Source organism: Anabas testudineus, chromosome 9, assembly GCF_900324465.2.
Source record: "Anabas testudineus chromosome 9, fAnaTes1.2, whole genome shotgun sequence".
NCBI classification, from domain to species: Eukaryota; Metazoa; Chordata; class Actinopteri; order Anabantiformes; family Anabantidae; genus Anabas; species Anabas testudineus.
Genome location: NC_046618.1, coordinates 24,967,858 through 24,990,271, shown reverse-complemented (window position 1 = coordinate 24,990,271; position 22,414 = coordinate 24,967,858). Strand labels below are relative to the sequence as shown.

General features: G+C 41.0%; 2 protein-coding genes across 3 annotated transcripts; one reads left to right on the top strand and one right to left on the bottom strand.

The window, feature by feature from the left end:
• The first annotated feature begins 661 nt into the window (after positions 1-661).
• Positions 662-6,304, top strand: lrrc2 (leucine rich repeat containing 2). 2 transcript variants are annotated; one of them, XR_003297641.1, is made up of 11 exons: positions 662-724; positions 1,388-1,538; positions 2,241-2,380; positions 2,548-2,642; positions 2,729-2,885; positions 2,993-3,129; positions 3,461-3,606; positions 3,812-3,964; positions 4,246-4,412; positions 4,555-4,654; positions 5,645-6,302. XR_003297641.1 is itself a non-coding variant. In XM_026342472.1 (10 exons), exons 2-10 carry the CDS (start codon positions 1,402-1,404, stop codon positions 4,602-4,604), a joined length of 1,182 nt encoding a protein of 393 aa, XP_026198257.1. In that variant the 5' UTR covers positions 662-724; positions 1,388-1,401; the 3' UTR covers positions 4,605-6,304. The 2 variants fall into 2 exon arrangements, 1 of the variants encoding a protein (XP_026198257.1); XM_026342472.1 differs by having other exon boundaries at positions 4,555-6,304.
• A 253-nt stretch (positions 6,305-6,557) lies between these two features.
• si:ch211-87m7.2 (hippocampus abundant transcript-like protein 1) lies at positions 6,558-21,908 on the bottom strand. The gene is made up of 12 exons (XM_026342459.1): positions 21,682-21,908; positions 18,023-18,115; positions 16,010-16,072; positions 15,341-15,468; positions 12,492-12,606; positions 11,367-11,585; positions 10,891-11,004; positions 10,679-10,750; positions 10,284-10,396; positions 10,029-10,126; positions 9,693-9,829; positions 6,558-9,566 (listed from the first exon to the last, which is right to left on the bottom strand). Exons 1-12 carry the CDS (start codon positions 21,697-21,699, stop codon positions 9,336-9,338), a joined length of 1,401 nt encoding a protein of 466 aa, XP_026198244.1. The 5' UTR covers positions 21,700-21,908; the 3' UTR covers positions 6,558-9,335.
• Positions 21,909-22,414: the final 506 nt, after the last annotated feature.

Below are 22,414 nucleotides of genomic sequence, written 5' to 3'. Positions count from 1 at the left end.
CTGAACTCATATTAAAATACAAACACTCATATCGCTGCCTGTGTACTTTTACTACTCATCCTGCTTCTGTTTGTAGTACTGTAGTACTGCATCAACATGGCAGTTAAAAATATCATCAGTATTTAAAGAAGGTGAGAGCACGTGTTAAAATTGTCTTTACATTGTGTCACAGATATTTATAGATCTACAGTGAATGAAGAACAACATGTTTCAGCTGTTTGACATTTGGAACCAGTCGCCATTTAAAAAGTTGTTTTTTTACATTAATAAAATAATAATACCTGTGATTTATACAGCTAAATTATATCACAGACTGTATTATAAAGAATCTCCTTCATGCGTTCCTCCACACCTCTACTCCCTTATTGTAGAGTTATTCCTGTTTGTGTGTTGAGTATTAAAACATATTATGTGTGTTTAGTGTGTTAAAGTTGTGTATTTCTAATTAAAATGTCTAATTTTGTGCTTTGTCTTGAATAATAAATAATACTAACGTCCTAACTGAGGCGTTGCTGTCGGTTTATTCATTCATTTATTTTATAACAGTTTTATGTAAGTGATCCAGATAAAAGTGAGCAGTGAGGTGAGAAAGGAACATGTCTGCTGATATAAATAACACATTGAGTAATACACACACACACACACACACGGTCAGATCACAGCTGTGTGTGTTTCAGCCTCAGTAAACAAGCTGCAGAAAGTGACCTGAGCTGGACGCTCTCAGGTAAGAGCTTTTCTGTGGGAGTTTCGGTCTCTGCTGTGACTCTGTCCCTGTACTAATCATCTAATCTACTAATTATCATGTTTGCCATTTTATCTTGGAGTGTTAACGTGCTAACATTCACCGAGCAACAGTAAACACAGAGAGCAGCTCAGGATGATGGGAACGTTATCTGTCTTGAAGGTTTGTCGTCAGAAACTGACTATTATACACAGTAAATGTTGAGATGATGATGTTGATAAATGAAAAGTCAGAGTATCATCAGTTAGTATGAATTTATCCTGAGTTTAAAATATCAACCTCATGGTGGCGTAACAGACGAAGTCAGAGTGACACTAAAGTGAGACGAGAACATCGTCTGCAAAGAATGAACATCTGTCAAAACGTTTTTCTGTCCGGTAGTCGTTAAAACATTTCACTGAATAAGTGAAATATTTGAAGGAGGAACCAGCTTTTCAGGGAAACTCAGAGAATTACTAAAGTTCATAGGATTCACCCTCTGGAGACCAAGAATATCTGAAAGTGAAATCATCCCAATCTGTCCAAAAATTGGTGAGATAATTCAGTCTGGAGCAAAGTGTTGGACTGACAGACTGAAACCTCCATCCACAGAACCACACTGGCCTCATGTCCTCCTCATTGTCTTCTTCCTCTTGTGTCCGGCAGCCGCAGCAGCAGAGATGGGTCTAGAGAGGAAGTTGGACGTCCCGGTCTACGATCTGTCCCTGGTCAGAGGGATCTGGGAGGTCCGAGTAAAGAAATACAGACAGAGGCAGAAGAAGGAGGAGGAGAGGATCGAGAGTAGCGCCCTCACCAGGTAACATAACAACTCTACAGGTATCACACGTCTGATCCAGTGGTGGAAAGTAACTAAGTACAAATAGGATACGTAACAACAACAGATCTGTAAATAAACATTACAAGTATTTAAACTTATGTCCACTTTTACCTGCTGCCCTTTAAGGGATAAACACACCAATAGTATTAATATTTCAATAATCTACTGTAGATTAATGTTAAATGACTCATTCTAAACTGTGAATGCAGCAGTTTTACTTGTAACTGAGTGTTTCTACAAAGTGGTAACGATACTTTCCCTTAAATAAAAGAGCTTCTTCCACCTCTTGTTTGTTGTCTGGTGTTAAACATCTCATCAGAATCTGTTGATGAACGTAAACATGTATGACTTATAGAATTTTCAAAGAAGCACCTGAATGCACCGTTAGATCTTTGCGTTGGTAGCTGTTTACTTTAGTGAGTCAGTTTAAAGATACAGACTTATTCACAGCTACTAGTCGTGATCTATGAGACTCATGGCTGAATTTAGTAATATGAACACACACACTGCTATTTATGTCCCCACCTCAGCGCCGTAGTATTACACCGATGGTAGAGTCCAGCTTACAGGGATCAGAAGGTCGCGTGTTTGGATGGTGAAGGGGGACATCCAGTCTGCTGAAACCTGATCAGACGTTGGTGTAATGCTGCAGATAACTCTTTAACGTGTCTACGACTCTAGGATCGACCAGGAGTGGCAGTTTCGCATCTACTGTAAGACGCTGAAGACCAATGAACTGAATCTGCTCCAACATTACCTGCAGAGATCTACACTGACTGATATACAACCGTACACAAGTGATTATGAACAGGTGTACACAGGTAAACACGGCTGGATGCAGGTGAATCCTGTTTTACATAGTGTGGTGGGGGGTTGGGGATCCTCTGTTGTGTATCTCTCTTTGCTGATGATGTTTTGTTGTATATATATATTTGTTTTGTGTGTTGCTGATAATGTGCTTTGTATTACTTTCTTGTTTATCTTTTAGAAACAGGTGACCAGCAGGATGAGAAAGTCCAGCAGGATCAGAAGGATCCAGAACAGAACAAGCTGACCTTTCAGTTGGATGGGGAACGCTGGATGGTACGTTGACAGGTTCAGCATGGAGTTACACATTTTATAATATTCATCCATAGGAACATATGTGGTGACAGCTGAATATTTTCCAGGACTTCCCCAGAGAACTGCAGTGGATGACCTACCTGAGGGAGTGGCACGTCAGGAAGACAAGGATCTGTCGGCTGCCTGACTACCTGGCTCTTTTCACTCAGCTCACTGTGCTGGACATACCCCAAAACGCCATCGCTGAGCTGCCACCTGAGATCGGTGAGCCTGAAAAAGATTTCAAATAGAGGCAAATGTTACAGAGAACTGATGGGTGAAAACAACATGTGTTATTTTCTGACTCCTTACTGTTAAATTTTTTTCCACAGGTAAACTGACCGAGTTAAAGGAGTTAATTGTCAGCTACAACCGTCTGTCCAAAGTTCCTCCAGCGCTCGGAAACTGTGAGAACCTGAAGAGACTTGAACTTGCTGGAAACTACAACCTGTGTGAGCTTCCGTTTGAGGTGAGACAGACACGGAGCGACGAGGTGAATAGTCTAGTGATGGTTTAGGTCCAAGGCTGGTAGATGACTTTATCAGTCCACAAGGAAATACTGCAGGACATGCAGAGACCGGCACTTAATTTTAGTCAAACTGATTATTTTGTGAAGAGTTAGAAAAAAGGACGGGGGTTTGTGAGGAGATGTGACAGTGTGGCTCATTAACTGTGGCCTTCCTGGTGGACATGTGAAGTTGTCTTCTTTTTTCTGACAAAAAGGTTGCCGATTAATTTTCGGTCTGATGAACTCGTGATCGTTGCAGCTTTAATCCAGTGACTCTAACTTGTGTGTGCAGCTGAGCAGCCTGAAGCAGCTGGTTCACCTGGACATCTCGGAGAACGGCTTCATGTCGATTCCCATCTGTGCTCTGAGGATGAGCAGCCTGCAGCTGTTGGACCTGAGCAACAACGGTTTGAGCGACCTGCCGCAGGACATGGACAGGTGACTGATGATGTCACCACCACCACCTGTAATCTGATTACTCGGATGTCACTTCTCTGTTATTACTGGTTCAACAGTATTAGACTGAAAACAAAGTGATTCATCAATCAGTTGCGATGTATCCTCTGATGATGTAAGATGCACTTACTGAATCTGAAGGTCGGCTGCTGTAGGTACATTTGAGTATGTGTGTGTGTCTCTGCAGGTTGGAGAAGTTGGAAACTCTCTTCATCCATAAGAACAACCTGTCGTACCTCCCTCTCTGCCTCGCCAACATCTCTACGCTGAAGATGGTCGTGGTCAGTGGCGAGGAACTCAACTGCATCCCGACCAAACTGTGCAGCAGCCCCGACATTAAGTAGGAAAAGCACACGAACCAGAAACACAAGACACCTGTAAACTCTACTCTAACAGTAACAACTATTATACTATTAATCAATTACACTCAGTACTTAAGGTCTGGAGGATGAACGGATCTGAAACAACCTGTAGCTACAGTAAAGTGTGCGATTACCCCCTAAAGTTGAACAGAATTAACATGGGTCCTGTACATATTCAGACAGTGACGCTGTTTTCATCACTTTAGCTCAGTATTTCTATTATTTACTACACGTTACATAAACGCTCTGCTTCCTACAGGTTTATCCGACTGTACGACAAACTCACAAGCGTAGAGAGGAAGAAGAAAGAGGAGGAGAAGAAGAAAAAGAGGAGGAGGTGGCAAGAGAGGAGACAGGAGGAGGTGAAGAAGGACAGCAGAGAGAAAGAGTTCATCGAGGCCTACGTCAGCACGCTGAAGGACAGAGGTGAGAGCTTTTATGTTGAAGCACTGTGACGAGTCCCAGACAAGAATAAAACCTTCAAAAAACACACAACTGCAGCCAAATAACTCAGGAGATTATTAGAGAAATAAGATAAATCACTGAACATTTGTTTGTCCCTCACCAGACTCCGTCCCCTACTCCACCACCAAGGTCTCCATCTCCTGCCTGCTGTGAGGACGAGGACGATGAGGATAATGAAAGTTGAGCTGAAAGATGATTGAAAGGTGATTTTTTACAGAACATTTTAAAGCAGCACTAACAAGACACATACATTTAGGGCTGCAGCTACTATTTTTAAAATTAAGTTAAGAGTATTTTTCAGATTGATTCACCTTTTATCTGTAAAATGCTGTTATGTATGAAAGCCAATTTCTGCCACTAGAATAAAGAATAAAGAAAAGTTTGTCAAAATATATAAATATAATATTAAACAAAATATTACTTTTGAACACAAACACACAAAAATTGTATAAAGACAGGTTATATGGAAGATAATTACTGCCAAGAAAAAAAGGTGGACAGAAATAAAAAAACAAAGCCCGGATTATATAAAACAAAAATTAAGAGTTAAATAAAATCACAGAGAAATGTAATAATTTCTAAAATAGTAAAAGATACTGTGTGTAATGTATAAAAACTAAAAGTTTGACTTAGAAGAATGAAGGTGAATCAATATAATAAAAACATAAGATGCCAGCCACAGGTGCGCCATATCATACCATATAAGATAATATTAGTATGAATGTTTATGCGATAAGTGTGATTTTGAGATATAAATGATACAGTACGATTTACGTTCCATAGAGTTCATAACCGTGACACAAACCCAGAGTCAGAGTAAGAGCAACGTGAGCCTCTGATGAGGATTTAATACCTGGAGAGGGAGACTTCAATATTTTGGGAGTAGACTCATGTAGAAATATTAACTGCATGTAAATCTGTTCTCTGAGTACATGAGAACTGGAAACTAACAGTAAGTGCATGAAAACGCCGTCAAGTACAGTAGTTCACTGGAAAAACAAAGGATGGAAAATGTCCTTTGTTTTATTTGCACTGATAAATGCTGCTGAAAAAGAAACATCTGTATTTTTTGTCCTATATCATCATGACATGTAATTACAGGAAATTTCCTTAAAATGTGAACTTTGAGGCATTATGACCCACCTCTATAACATACTGAATTTAATATGTTTTTTTAATGTTTTTTATTTTAGCATTTTCTGGATTCCTGCTGAGTAAAAAAAATGTTTTTTTGTTTGGTTGTTTTTAAATTAATTTTCAGAAATGACTTCTCATTCCAAAATCTGATTTTCAACTTAGAAACAAACACAGACACTAAAGTTTACTCCTTCAGTATAAACGTCTTCTCATATTTGTCAGTTTATCCTTTATAAATATAGATTTTTCAATATCAGATATTAAAACATCACAACACACTCGTGTGGACAATTTTAAACTGGATTCTTATCAAAGATTTATCAAAGCTGTGACCAAACAGAAAAAAGAAAAAACTGAATGTCAGAGGTTGTTTTTTTTTTTTTAAAGAATAATGAATTATGTTGATTCAAAGGTTTAAAGAATAAATATTTAAAACGATGAGTTTCATGGTTTTATTCTTTGGACAGTTGAGTTTTTAACCAAATGTACTAGATTTATTTAAAAATAAATTCTAAAACTTGTGGAGTTTCATAAATGTTTTGCAACAAAATGTGTAAATTCTATTTCTTTCAGATTTGGTTTTTATTTACTTAAGTTTGATGTGTGTAACTGCATTTTCTCTTTACTTGTGCGGCTGTTATGACATTTTATTTTTTATTTAAATAAAAGCTGTGTGAAAATTTTCTTTGCATCGTCCAACGTTGAGTAGCTACAAAAGTTCCTGTAAGATTCAAAGAACTTTAGTGAACCCAGAATCGAGACCCTGTATGAAAACATGAACATCATCGTCATGAGCCCAAAAGAAAAGTTCAAAGGTAAAAAAAAAAAAAAAAAAAAGTGAGCGGCACCGACACCGCTGTTGTACGGAGACCACGTAATGTGTTTTCACAAATAGTTAATTTTAAAGTAAAACTGAACAATTTATCAAAAAATAAATAAAACAATAATCCACAAAAGTCTGCATTTCAAATCCATACATTTATCTTTATTATTGTCATAGATATTATTCAAAATTATGTCCTTAATAAGATAAAAGCAACTGCAAATGCACAACACGTCGACGTCATTCAGCGTCTCTTTGTTTATATATAAAACAGATATGAACATGATGAATGATTAGAGGCACATGTTCGGAGAAATTAAAGTGCAGCAATCAGCAAACGTTCATGTACACAGTGTGGGGGGGGTGACATCTGGAAATGTTTGACTGCATAAGTTACTCTGTTCTAGTAATTATCAGATAAATTAAAGGATTTTAGTTAAATGGTCGTTTACAAAAAGAAGCTTCAGTAACACGCGTGTTCTCCCTCACACAGATTCGTCAATGGTTCGGTTTACGCAGTTTTCTCTGGGCAACATGTTGCTGCTTTCGTTTCACGTCTCACTTTAAGAAACACCTGAATCATCTTTATGCTGCTTAACACTCAAATCTGAGCTAAGTAATGACTGAAGGTTTGATATTTCCAACAGCTACTACAGAAAAACAGTGATAAATAAGTGTCTACAGACTAATATGTGTATTGGATTCTGCTTTCATAGGTCTTTTAAAAAGGTTTAGATTGTCATATTTCAAAGTAAGACGAGCAATTCTTTTGTTTTTATGTTTTTCCTATTAATACTGCATCATGATCATGATGATCTTATCTGTAGATATTTGTGCATGAAAACAAAATAATTTAGTATCGTGGGAAGCAGCAACAACTGACAGACGCTTTCGGATGAGACGTGAACGCAGCAGCAGCAGCAACATCAGGACCAGAGAGACAGAGTTAAACAAGAGGACGAAGACACTCAGGACAAACGTTGGTGACACTGTGGGACATTCAGTAACAACTCTGCAGGGTTTCTGTAGAAAAATAGACTGTAGGTCCATCTGTCTTTGACATCATCAGTAACTGAGACACAAATCAAACATGAAACAAGGTTAGAAGAGAGGTTTTAAAATCTTAAGATTAAAATGTGAATTTCAGACGATCGCCGTCATCGATCGATAATATTGAGGGACTTCAGTCTGCTGCATTAAAAGGTTTCGATTCATGACGCTACACCGTCGTCTGCCTCATGGTCAGGTGTTTGACGACTTTATGGAATGTGTTAGTCTGAGCTCTTAAATACATCAGGTGAAGTAAAAGGCAAAAGGAACAACAACAAAAAGTGAAATAAAAACTAACATGGCACCGTTTGGTTCACAAGATCTACATCAGTAACTTGGAGCGCTTGATTAGCTCAACGTGGAGTGGCAGATGGGTGAGTCGGAGGAGCACGGTCAAATCAAACTGCCTGAAAATATTTGACTCAACACACTTCAAGTATTTCAACACGAGGAAAAAAAAAAGAAAATCTGATGAGAATAATTGAACGTACGGAGCCTGAGGAGTCACAGAGATTAAATCAGAGCTCTTTATCAACTGGAATATTTGCCGTTCTTCCAAATGACAAAAGAACTGGAGCAGGGAAAAATAACTGATAAGAAGGAATGATTAAAGTCAGGGAAATAACACAAACAGGAGCTGAATGACCACGTTCAGACTGGGAGGTCCTTCCATGTCACCTCACAAGCTCCGTACGAGCGTACCTAAAAGCACTTCAAACATCTTAAATTAATTTCTTACAGATATTGTGTGGAAACAATTAGCAGGGTGTCAGAGCCTGCACATGCTCAGTGTGACAGTCTGCATGAGGCTGTTCCAGCAGTAACAGAAATCCAGCGTATAAATGGTTAAGATTAATCAGACAACAGTGGCAACAAAAACAAACACACCTGAACACTGAAACCACGGCGCCCCCTACGGGGTGACGTCACCATCCTCTCCATGTTCCTCTGTCCTGGTGAAAAGTTTCAGTTTTAAAACAACAGTCTGTTCAGTGGATTCAGCTCCACCTCACCTATGGTCCTGTACGGCGAGGAGCTCTTGACCTTTGCAGACCTGGCGGGTGGAGTCGGGTCAAACTGCAGAGTTTAGGTGGCGATCAGACCCACGGCTTTGTGTGTAAAGAGATTTGAAGCCCAGACTTTGTAACAGTTGCTGTGTCTGCTCCAGATAAAGTAGGTCAGAGGTCACACAGAGACGTCCTGGTGTTCGAGTGTTGAAGGTCACTGCTGCTGATGCTCTACTGCGGAAACTACAGTTTCTGATTTAGTGAAAAGTGAAGGATCCTGCGTGAACAGCTGATCCATTTTAACTTACTGAACACAGGTCCTCATTTTAGCTTTATGGTGACAGAGGTTCAAAGCCCTTTGATTGTACCTGCCCAGGCACACCTGGACAAGATGCTTGAAGTGGTTTTCGATGTATAAACAATGCAGAAGTTTGTTTTATTAATAATATGTTGCTGCACAAACTCTTGTGCTAATTCTGTTTTTCTATTAATTTACAGCAGCAGAAAGTTTATGAACAGCGATAAAGCAGAGAGATGAATAGTGGGTGAAATTTTACTTTGTAGGCCTGAAAAGTAACTTTAACCAAAGACAAACCTCTGTAATTTGACCTTTTATTTTACTGAGTCTATTTTAAATCTATTAATTTGTGCAGCAAACACAAAAAATCTGAACGAACTTCGTCCCCTGTAGCTTCAGCTGAGGTATAACGACAATCCGCTCGTCAGTGTGACTCTCGCCTAACGTTACCTGAACAGACTGGATTTAAAGATAATAACAAAATTAAAACTGAAGACGGTTTATTCCTGGGGGAGCTGGGATGTTAGACAGTGCTGTGCTGTGCTGTGCTGGGCCGGTGTGCCTGACAGTCACAAGTTGCTGTCCTGTAGCAGCGGCTCGATGTCCTCGGCGTCACTGGTCGGTGTGGCCAGAGAGCCGGCGTTCGGAGCGTGTGCAGCAGACAAGCTGTTGGACTTGCAGGAGGAGCAGGTCTTGATCTCGTTCAGTTGTTGGTGCTCAGGGATAAAGATGGCAACGACAAGAGCAAATACAACAGCGCACGCCCCGAACAGGAAGGGAGGACCGGGGATGATTGACTTCTAAAGAGAGGGACAGTGAGATTGTGTTTGTTAAGTTAGATGACGTTTGCACACTTAAAGAATTTGACTCCAGCTTCATGAGGCTTTACACACACTCAGAGCTCAGAACTGTAGCGTTGTTTTTACCTCAGTGTTCTGTTTTCCTGCCACTGGCTCCACGTCAATCAGCTCCACATTAAAAAGGAAGAAGATGAAGCCGTAGAGAGCAGGACCCAGGCCGTTACACAGACCTCTGATACCTGTGATCATCCCCTGAACCACACCTGTGCACACACACAGGAAGACAGGAAGTTATTCTGGATGATGATAGAGGAGGAACAGAGCTGCATGATGCTGCTTAATATAAAAGAACAGGCTTCAAGTCTGAGCGTTCAGTTACTGGACGCCTTAAAGCCTGACACCTGCTTTATCCTGTGACCTCTCTCTCTAATCTGGCCCTGATGGATGGACAGGTGAACTCACCTTGCTGTTCAGGTGATGCACTGTGTGACACCAGAGCAGAGACTGCTGGGAACGTAATGGAGGACATGGCTGCTACTGTTCCTGCTGCCCACATCATCCTGAAACGGAGAGGAATATAAAGACAAACCTATGAGAACCTGCAGACAGATTTTATTTTATTGTTTTGTGTGAAAAAACAAATGAAACTAATGTTTAACCATCTGAGAACAGAAAAAGTAGAAGATCTAAACTGTGAAGAGCTGCGAGTGGACTCACCATGGTTCAGAGCCGAAGCCGTACCAGGCCAGCTGGAACAGCTGAAAGCCCAGACCCAGAAGAACTGTGTTCTTATTACCAATGGTTCTCATTAGAACACTGAGGAACAGAGTCTGAGAGAGACAGACAGACAGACACACACACACACACACACACACACAGACACACACACACACAGACACATTACAATGTTAATGTGACCCATTCAGCAGCACCAAGTGTTAGACACGTCCCTAATGTTTAAAACTCGCGTCTTCAAATCTGTAAACAATTAAAACATTACAGAGACAAGAGTCTTTAACCCAACAGAGCATCATCACAATGAACTATGTTTTGTGGCTTCAGCCTTTTCTACAGACGACAGAATAAGACAGAAAAGCTGCTTGGTTGTGTACCTGAGCGATTATAGAGAGGATTCCCACCATGGCGATGAACCCGGTGATGGCTGCAGGAGAGAACTCAATCACCTGAAACACAAATGAAGAGAAATAATCTGAACCTGGAAGAAGGAATCATTTCATCACACTTAAGTTTATTTCATTCCAAGAGTGACGATTAAAAGTAGATTGAAGTTAGAGTAAGGGACAAGCGACTGTATGCGTCTTACCTGTTTCAGGTAGAGGAAGAAGCTGGAGTATTGTCCAGCTTCAGGCAGGTAGGACAGAAACACTGTGACACAGATCAGCAGCACTGTGGTGTCTTTCCCCACACGACGCAGAGACTGAAAACAAACAGCTGTCAGTATAACTCGTCCACACACCCATCAATCAACCAACCATCAGTGAGCTGACACCTGGCAGACACGTTTAGTGTGATACACACCTGTGAGATCAGTGCGGTCACTTAGGCAGCATTAGGACAGTTCAGCTACCCCACACTGACTTTACTGTCTGCTCCCCCAGCTCTTAGAATCTGGCCTCTGTCCGAGTCTAACACTGTTGAACTAACTTTGTGTATTGCAGCGCCCCCTGCTGGTGACTCAGCAGCAGTAGTTATAAAACAAACTAGACCTGAATCCTTTATTATCCATGAACTGGACCCAGTGTGAACCTGATTGGGTAAAATGCAAATCTGTCAACTCACAGCGAAGGGGTCGGCCTGCTCCCAGGAGATGGGCAAACCCCAGGACGTCAGCCTCATCTTGTCAGGCAGCGACTCGGGGACGACGAAAAACACAAAGGCGATGTCGGCCACGGCTATCACCGTGGCAACCAGGACCACCAGGCTGTCGTCATAGTGCGATGACAGGTAGACCCCGATGGCCGGGCTCGTCACCAAACTGGCCGCGAATGTTGCCGAGACCTGACGAGACAAGCGCACAGCGAAGGTGAGTTTAAAACTTTAACTTTAGTTTCTAGTTTTCATTTAAACAAATGTTTATTAAATCTTTTTTAGTTGAGTTTTATAAAAAATGTTTTAGTCTGAACTAATTTTACAAATCCACAACATTAAACTACCCGGTGGTTTTAATGTTTTGGTAAACAGATCAGCATGCACACACTCTGTTTACTGTTCTTCTGTTTCTCCAGCTTCCTGTCCTGCCTGGGGCCTTGATTTACTGCACAGCATCATAATGGCAGGAAACACCATGAAACACCACTGTGAGTTCAGGGCAGGACCTTCATTATACACACACAATATGCTATTACAGTAAGTACATGGTCTGCAGTGCTGCTCCATTACGGTGCTGAGAGGTTAGCAGCTATGACCTCATCTTTAAAACCGCGTCTCCATCACTCTGTTAAGATTCCTGTTTTGTGACAGGAGGCGATTTAAAAACTGTATGAGCACTTCAGACTGTGGTTACAGAAACGCTTCAACACCAGTTTGAACCAAACAGATTGAATAAAAACTGCAGCAGAAGACAGATCATGCAGACGAGCAGCGAGATTACACGTCAGTGTGCACGCTGAGTCCCGTTTGGCACAAAATGAATTAAATAAAGCAGTTTTCAATTTTGTTTTGTTTTGTTTGATGTAGTTTTAGTCCAGTCATCAGCAACTTTTATGACTTTTAGAGACCACTATTCACCCTCTGAGATGACGATAGTAATTAAAGCTCATTGATCTGCTGATGGTATCTGATTCAACTGGATAAAACAGATCCGGTTTTAACTAAGCCTGTCAGAACTACAGCTCTGTCTGTGTGTAAAAACCTTCAGTCAGCCATGGTGTAACTTTTGGACTTCATCAGTAATCTAGTTCTCACCAGTCCGTAGGCCGTGCTCCTCTCGTGCTCCTCTGTAATGTCAGCGACGTAGGCGAAGATCACCGAGAAGGTCACAGAGAAGATCCCTGAGACTGAGATCAGGGCAAAATACCACCTGCACACACAGACGGGAAACAACACATCAGATTATACAAGCTATAACAAGGGAGGATTTAAAGTCAGAACCACGTCTTTACATTTGCAGACGTCTACGTCTTCACGACATTGCTTACATCAAGCACAACAATAAACACTATAATGTCTGTGTACGTGTTGCTCTGACTTTGACCTACACAGACATCCAAACACTGCTGACATCTTATGTCATCAGCATCAAAGTACTACAAATAAACTTTTCTGGATTTCTTTTTAATTCCAGACAGTTCGACTCAGACGCAGACAGAGCACCAGCTGTGTGGCTCAGACTGTGAGGCCGGGGTCACACTGTTTTCACTCTCTTCTAAAAAGTTGTCTTCAGTGTTCTGACCGTTTGGGGGTGGGTCCAACCACCTCCATTCGGTCAGTTGTTAACATGTTGTTAACAATAGAGAAGCTTTTCCACCTGAACATCACATGTGTCATTAGCATCACAAGTCATATTGAAAATAGGTGTTAAACTGCCTGGGGAGGAATGTCACTGTAGACCATCAGCCAACATCACTGTGGAGAGAACTGGAGGAAGACAGTGTCTGATGGTTTACTTTCATATTTCAGTCGCTGAGTGTTTGCTACATTTGTTAATTGTTTCTGTCGTTCCATTGTAAAATCTAAGTTTATGTATTTGTTAGATCATTAATTGCGCCATTAGAAAGGTAAATGGTTGTTTATCAAGTTTTACCTTTTTAATAAATGTACGTCCAGTATATTATAAGGAGAGTCTCACCTGTAATTTGAAAGCTGCATTAGATAAGACATGAAGTCATACTATGACTTTCTGCAGTGTCCGATTCACGCTGATGTTACTAAAATATCTTGGAAAACTGGTTTTTAACTGGTGACACTGGGGAGAAATACTGGACCTTAGGGTTTGTGAAACATGATGCACAAATCATGTGACTGACATCAGCCTCATGAAGGGAGTTGATGTCAGCTGATCTCATCCTGCTGTGGTGCAGTCTATGACCTGAAGTGTGAGAACTTCAACCACTTTAATAAAACATGAGACTTCAGAGAAACTTAAACTCTGAACAAAGACACTAAAAGACAAACGACAAACACAGATGTGTCAGAAAAAGTGATTTGGAAATCATATTGTTTCTTTTAAAGCACATTCGTCACCTCACTTCTGGTCAAGTTCCTTAGAAATACGTCGAGGACCTGCTCCGTGCACTGAACATGAGACGTGTACCGTGTGAATCCGAGCTGGACCGTTTGAGACCATCAGGGAAGTGTTTCACTGCTCCGGCTGTTTCTGGTTAATGTTCTCTGCTCTGCAGCGTGCAGACTGATCCTCACATGAACAACATGTGACTGTTCAAACTCTAACAGGCTGCAGCAGACCCACCACAAACTCTACCTGCTCTCAGAGATTAGACCAGAACTGAACAATTAACAAATCAGTTATTTCAGGGCAGATTTTATGGTTCCTGTTCGAAAAAAGTGAAACTGTTCAACCTAGTTTTTTTCCAGAGTTGGAGGTGACGTCTTCAGATGTTTGATTCAAAAGGTATCCCCTTCAGTGTGATAGAAGTTTTAATATCAAAAATATAAATTCTTCCTGAAATGTTGACAAGAACGGGACAGACATGAGGTCACAGTCACATTGACCTTTGAACTTTGTCCACTGAAATCTAATGAGTTAATCATGGAGTCCGAGTGGACGTTTGTTCCAAATTTGAAGAAATTGCTCCAAGGTGTTTTTTGGATGAACGGGCGGACTTCCAGAGAAACATAAAAACAGTGGTTGGAACAAAACTGCTGAAACAATAAACTGACGAAACTTAACATGACTAACGAAAACAAACTTTTCTGTTTTTCAGGAAACTTTGGACAAAACAAAACCACTTTAGACTCTGGTAAACTGGACTGTTTACCACTATTGAACCATGAAATGTACTTAAGATTAGTTAAATCTGCTGGCAGAAATAAAAAAAATAAAAAAAAGTTAATTAATTCAGCAGCTGTTGATTTTGATCAGTTAATTATACTTGGGAAGGGAAAGCTTCATTTAGCTTTTAAATAATAAAACTGAGCTGGTGGATCACAGGTTTGTCAATCGCCGATTACCTGTGTGACGACTACGCGTTTGCACATTTTGTTTTTTTTCGTTAGTTTTTTTGATTGTTGTTGACGCTTTGTTGCTTAGTTGCCACCCTCACAAACATGTGAGTAATGTAGAGTTTGCACGGCAACCTGACCTGATCTGACATCAGTGGATCAGTTTAAATTATTTCCAAGATCAAAGTGACTTGAGAAGAAGTGTGACTTCAGTCTAGTAAATGAGCAGTTGAGAAAACTTCAAACAACAGTGACTCGTGTTACAGCAGGATTTAGATCAGCTCCAACTCTCTCAAGCTGCTCAGAAATTCAAACTTAGCCCAAAAAGCATTTAGTTAATTTCACTGTGCATTAATAATCTCAGGGGGGAAAACTAAAGTACAGCATTTGCCACAATAAAGTCGTGGAGAAAAAAATCTTCACTGTTAAAATGATGAATAGAGAACATGAGCGTCAGTTTAACAGATACTGAAAATAGTATTTTGTTGCAGTTGTTTAAATTATTATTACTCTGGAGCTAGTTTTAACCTCATTATAATCATTCGTCAGCACAGGAACCACAGCTGTCAGCTAAATGTAGTGGAGACTACTAGTACTAACAAATAAAGACCTAAAGGTAATTATGGTCTCACCAGGGGCTGATCCTCATGAAGGGGATGGGTGCACAGGTGAAGAAAACCGTCATGAGGAGGAAGGACTTCCTGCCCCAGATGTCTGACAGAGCACCGATCAGAGGAGCTGACAGAAACGACAGGAGGCCCTGGACGGGTACAGAGGCAGGAAAACGTTAGTGAAAGAACATTAATCAGGTTTCTGCGGGGTTCAAGGTAAATTTAAGACCTTTTTGACAGATAATAAAACTAAATATATAAACCTATTAACTAAAAAACTGCTTGTGTTAAACTCCATGTCCAACTTTTCCATGAATAGTTTCTACAAGCAAACGAAAACATTAAACTGATGATGTTACATCAGACGAGCTCCCATTTAAACTTGGGAAAAAGAAGCGTACTGATCTGATTCTGTATCAGCACATTCAATACTGTGAGAGAAAAGGTTCACTTCTCACCCAGTTCCTGTGATTTTAGCTTTGAGATAATAATTTATTTTATTAGTTAGGATTCTCTGGTGGGAGAAGTGAAATTGTGTGACTGTAGTGAAAACACTGTTTTAGTATCTACTATGTGTTCACTGGTTTATTTTTACAGTTCAGTCTGTAATGTGCGAGTTTCTATTTTCTACTAGACGTATAAATCTCTCCAACAAGATTTAAGCTGTTGCTGCGGTGACAGAGGTTTTACCTTGACTCCCTGGACCAGACCGTTCATCAGGAACGTGTGCTGAGGAAAGGTCTTATGCAGAACCTGAAACAGTGACACAGAAGAAAAACACAAACATATGGGTGTGAATGTTTCTAGCACTGATTCTGGTCACCCACATGTTTAATAGTTATCATTAGAGAGCTAATTAACTTACACTCAACCAAACAAAACTGACAGAACTCCGCCCTGTTTGATTTTACACAGCAGCAGGTAGTAGAAGCGAGACGTTTTACGATGACAGCCAGTGTGACGTGTAACGTGTTAGACATGCCAAACATACCAGTGCTGCTTTCGAAACAACGGATGGATGAACTCTGACATTTCTTGCGTACGTATGACCCGATTCAGACTGAAACTAAGTTGTTGTGCATCATGCCAAACATGCAGCTTCCTCCTGGTTCACTGCCGACTATTTGTTCAAAGATTTAAATTCTCCAGAAGAGGGTCACAGGAACACATCATCAAAATATCACATCCCCAGGAACATTTATCATAGTGATTAAACTGTGATGGCACAACTTCTGTTCTGTTCATTGGAACAAACACAGATATAAATTTACCGTTTTTATTATCAGAACTGATAAGATCATTTTCAAACTACACAAGAGCTCTATGATTTTATGTGCAGGGAGGCAACAGGCCACTGGAGGCTCATCTTAATGATATATTGGCCCAAACCTGGCAGGGTGTGGAACAGCAGGGTCATTTCAGTATGTGGCACTGAACCTCCATACTGTTGAAATTGGTGCCGTCTTGTAATCCACTAATCTTCTATGTAGTTCACCTTCAAGGCTCGTCCGCTCTTACACAGGCAACAAGTCAGCATGAACACAGCATATTTACTCCCCTCACTGTTGGCACAATGCAGGGTCAACAATGCTCCCCCACCATGATCCTTAAGGGCACAATGCATGGGGGGGGGATTTACTCTGAAGATGGAGCAGTGAGTGTGGCGTCCTGCTGCAGCCTTCACACCTTTTGTACAGAACGACCAATCGACCTTCATCAGGCAGCGCAGAGCGGGCTCTGTACTGTGGCTCTTTTGTTAACGTGCTAAAGATGGTGATATATCAGAGCTCAGACCTGCAGAGGTCGGCTGCTGAAGGACAAACAGATAAGGACCGGACGGACTGTCACCCTGACTGAAGCTCTGCAGCTCAATTCCAGCAGGTTTATTGATTTCACCCACAAGACAAACAGAGGAACTTCAATGAATATTCATGGAATGATCCAACATATAGGAAAAAAACAGCCCCGTCTGTTTTCTGTTTGGATGTTTCTGGTGATTCTGAGTTTTATCTCTGTATACAGGAAATGTGTTCAGAATGGCTGAGCTGGACGCACACAATGACAAGTTCATCCTGAAGAAGCTGCCTTCAAGCGCCTGATGAAAGTCTTGTTACCTGTTCAGACTTGTATTACAGTTCAGCATCCTCTTGTGTTTCTCTGCCTAGTTTTCACCCATATCAAGACGTGTATGTAAAAGTGAGGTTAATGCAAAGGGAAGAATATCTGAGCGGGGTTAAAGACTGTGTCCACCCTGCTCTGTCTATTCCTCTATGTCAGGACCAGAACCTTTTTCACACTTTGTTCTGGGCTTGTTCCAATGTGAACAATTGCAGTCTTCTCACTTGTTTCTGGAACTGCAGAAACCCGGTGGGACACACGTGGTTCCTGCGTGAAAACAGTTTAAGAACTGAGCCAAGATTATTGTAGACTCAGTCCAAGTCAGACTATTGAAGTCTCATATTAACTTCAGAGGATTAATGTTTTTTAAATGGACAGCAGGAGCAACCACAGTGTGAAGAAGTCTTCGGTGTACAGTACCAACTTAAGATACATGTGAAGAAATTAAACACAGACGAGTCAGTTCCTGAATTTGGGGACTTATTAGCTGTCCATTTAAATCCAGGCAAGTCCCCTAAAAAAAACTCAGCTGACTGGTTAAACACTCCACTTGCTGAGGTGGATGTTTGGTGGGAGTTTACTCACCGTGAGCATGGGCGTGGTCAGCAAACCCCAGGCGAAGAACTCCAGGAAGATCACCACCACCGCGTGAGTCACTCTGGCCCGGCTCCGGCCGAGCTGCAGCAAGCAGAGAGACAGAAACATGAACTATTCATCTGTGTCTACGATTACATCTTCTACTGGCTCTTTGTTCATACATGACGAGTGGACATCTGGACAGGAGGGATGTGACCTCCTCTACAGAACTGATACAGAAAAAATTTAGAAAAGCCCATAAAAGCTATTTTAAAAAGCATGTTTACGCAGCTTCCTACTTTGTCACATTTCTAATTATTAAAGACAAACTGAAACACACAAAGCAGAAGCACAGACAGGACAACAATAAAAGTACAACTACAACCCATGGTTGGCTGCAAAGGTGGAGGAAGTAAAAGTACCACAGTTTCAAAATACTCCATTAGTAAAAGCCGTTCATTCAAAATGTTACTGAAGATGTATTAATCCCAAAATGTATTTAATCAACACCAACGGCCTTGTTCTGCAGTAAAATGTCTCCTGTGGCCGATTTATTATCTTACACAACCTTATTTTGCATTAGGTTGAGTTTTATTTCTAATCAGATAATCTAGTTTAACAACCTCAGGGTCAAACTCTCCAAAGAGCCACCAGATAAATGTGAGGTCTCGTCAGATGATTAATGGAGCACAATCTTTGTTTGTTGTACAAATGCTAAATGATGATGACAATGCACCTGACAGAGATCATGAACAGCAACTGACGATTCCTAAGAGTGTGAAATAGAAGTTGAAACCTTACTAAGACTAGTTTGTTATACAGGCAGCAGAGAGTGAATGAACGAAGGAGGAGTTTTAGACAGAGGCTATGTTTGATGCAAAAAGGAGCAGGTACAGTCGAGCAGCTTCCAACAGTCAACCAAACATGTAACTGAGCTCAGTGTTGGATTGGAGACTCTGCTGCCTCATTTGAATGCGTGTACATATTTAACTTCCGTGGAGCTTTAGGTTGTCACCTACAGATCAGTCTCTACTGAAGTCAGATCACAGTATGGTTAATCAGCAGTGCTGCAGGCGAAAATCAGTTCAGAAATGTTTTGAAAAGTCAAACCAAAATCACAGAAAATGTTTGTATAGCAATATTCCAAGCTTCAGTGAACACACAATCTTTGGTCCTTTTTATATCTTGAATATCTTTTTACCTGAAGGCATCACCTTGATCAACCTGAGGCTTGACTTTATTTGAAGTTCAATGCGTTTCCAACTGTGAGTCTTTTAAAGACTTGACAAGTGGATGAATGACATGAACCTGTGCAGACATGGTTGCAGTCGTTTACATGACGCCTTCACTGAAAGATCCGTATCTCATAGTAATGACTTTTCAACCTCGTACGTTACAGCAAAAACCACATTCAAAATACACAAATGTAGTTTAAATTCTTTAGCAGCTATAAAACTCTGAACCAACTTCACACAGAGATAACTTATCACAACAAAAAAACTGTTACAGATGGTTCATCTTTGTTGACAAGGAGAATATAACGACTAGACGTTTTCATGCACATGGCTGAAATCAAACGGGCTTCAGGTGACATCTGAGGACTTGACTTGTGTGACAGGTGATGTCTGGGTCCGTGAAACAACACGGTGTTAATAATTAATGTTTACCCTAAAAGAAAAGAAAACATGAGGTAACTAGCTGATGAAAGAACTGTTGACTACATTTCCACTGAAGTACACTTGTCTTTAAGATTCTTTCACATGAAGAGTTCATTAATACGATGCTGTGTTGTTATTTGAATGCATGAAGCTGAAACGACTGATTGACTACAGAAAATAAACTGTATTGATAATGGTGAAAGTCAGTGTGCAAGTAAAAATCCCAAATATGACGCTAGAGCTCCTGAAAAGTTTACTTTAAGTAGTTAGGCTCCTGGATTATTGTGATGGAACCTCTCACTATTTTCTAAATCCATACAAACTAAATGATTACTGGAGAAAATAATCAGCATGTACAGTCTGTATCAAGGGTCGGCAACATTTACTGTCTGAAGAGTCTGGAGCCACAATAACTATCTGAGCCCTTGACATACAGGTACCACAGACTGTCAAAAATAGAGTATCAACATTACTACTCCTGTAACAGACCATGGTACCAAATATAACTGCGAGCTCTGAGCACAAGATCCAGTCTAAGACTTGCAATTTGCAAAAAAAAAAAAAGTTCCAACGCTGTGATGTTGGTGGTGGAGCTTAGCACCGGTGCGATCCACCCCAATTTCATCCCCACTCATGTCCAATATCCATGCAAATTCTACATCCAGCCGAGATCTTCCAGTCTGGATAAGTCGACACTTTGCAGAAAGGCTTTCATGTGTTTCAGAACCGTTTCAGAACCTCATCTCTACAAACTACTGGACTTTGTCATAGAGCACCGAGCTGTGCACAGACCTGGTGGTCAACGTGCAACAGTCACAGGGGATATTTAGCTGCATTCATTTCCTTGAGGACCGCTTTCTGCTCATACTTGCATATTTTCAGTTATGCAAAACGTCTGAATTCTTCTTCCATCCACTGATGTATTATGTATTACTGTAACAGTCACAGGGTGCATTTATTTGCATTTTGATAAGTTACACACATTCTCGTGTTTATAACATCCATTTTCATACTTTTTAGCGGAGTACTGTTGTAGTGTTGTATAAATATTTTTTGGTTTAGTAAAGTACATGAATAACAGTGCTTCTTTCACCTGTCTTCAGCTGACATCCAGGCATTAATCTTATTAATCTTCCATTTTTAGAACAGAAAGCAGTGACAAGCAGTGGTGGAAAGTAAGTCCTTTACTTCAGTACAGTTCTCAGGTATTTCTACTTTTAAGTATTTCCAGTACTTTTGCTCCACCACATATTTGGCTACTTTACAGAATCTGATTAACAAAACAAAACACAGCATAATCACCAGACTTGACTGATGGTCAATGTGAAATTCACAAACTGCTCAGTAGAACACAAAGCAATTCAAACTTAATATATTAGATTCAAATTATATGAACTACAACATTAAATTACTGAACAAATTAGTGCATCTGTAACTATAATTCAGAAATATCATGCTCACTGGTGTGAACTGAACAATACTACATAAAGAGTACGTCTACTTCTAGTATTTAAACTAATACTAGTATTCTTAGCTAATACTTAGCATAAGTAGCATTTTGAAATCCGGGGTTTTACTTGTGAGTATTTCTACACTGTGGTACAGATACTTCAACTTGAGAAAATGAAGAGCAGTACTTCTTCCACCACTGGTGACAGCTAATGTGTGGATTATTAAGATATTTGAATTACACCAGCACCATTTACCTGCAGTGAACATGAGCTAACTAGCTGTTTTAACACCTAGCTGCTCAGTTCAGGTTGCACCTAACGAAGCAGGAAGATTTACCGGTTACCTCATCCTAAGTTAGCTAGCCCCCTGAATTAGCCACCAGCGTTAACGCGCGGCTAAAACACGTCAACGTTACATCTCTGATGTTTCCCACCGTCTGTCCACCACAGTCCAACACCTGTCACCTGTGTATCACCTGGGATGGTTTATTATAAATATCACACAGAGCAGCTTTAGCCGACGGGGCTAACTGAGGCAGCTAGCAGCAGCAGCACTCACCGAGGTCCGGACCAACATAACGTCGTTGGCCTCGGTCGCGGTTTTCTCCCGGTTCTCGATCTCACATCTTGCCGTAAGGATCAACACTTCGAGTCCGTGTTCCTCGCCATCCTCCTGGGGTTTCTTCGTCTCTTCCAGGGTGTCCCGCTGTGTGGATTATGACTACGTTTCTGCTGCGCTATCATGGACTTGGGCTGAAGTCGACTCGCTAACGCATCGTCAAACTGTGGAGGGGGCGGGGCTTCGGCTCTTACCGAAATTCCTCCGCTCTGGTGGTGATCTAACAGCTTGTCACGTCGGGTTTCATCACCGGAGTCTCCGAGCTGAGCGGAGCTGTCGCCTCATCTAGTCGATAGTGTTTAAAGCGGATAAACACCGCCCTACTGGGACGTTTCTACTTCCAAATCGAACGCCTTTCCACGGCGCGCTGTGTTAGCCGCTCTCAGATCAGCTGGTCTTCACCTTCCGATCTGCAGCACACACGTCCGAGCTGACGGATCCGAACCTGGGTCAGCGGACACTCCTCCAGCTTTACATGTAGTAAAAGAGCGCCGCCTGCTGAGCCCTGTCCACACTACAATGCAGCGGGCGATGTGTTAGCTTAGCATTTCATGAACCGTGCAGTGTCGTTCTGGTAAAAATCTCAATGCACGATTAAAACCCACCAGTGTCCGTGTTGTCACTGTTCTGCTGCTGCAAACAGGTCAGCAGGGACTCCCAGTATTTGGCAGGA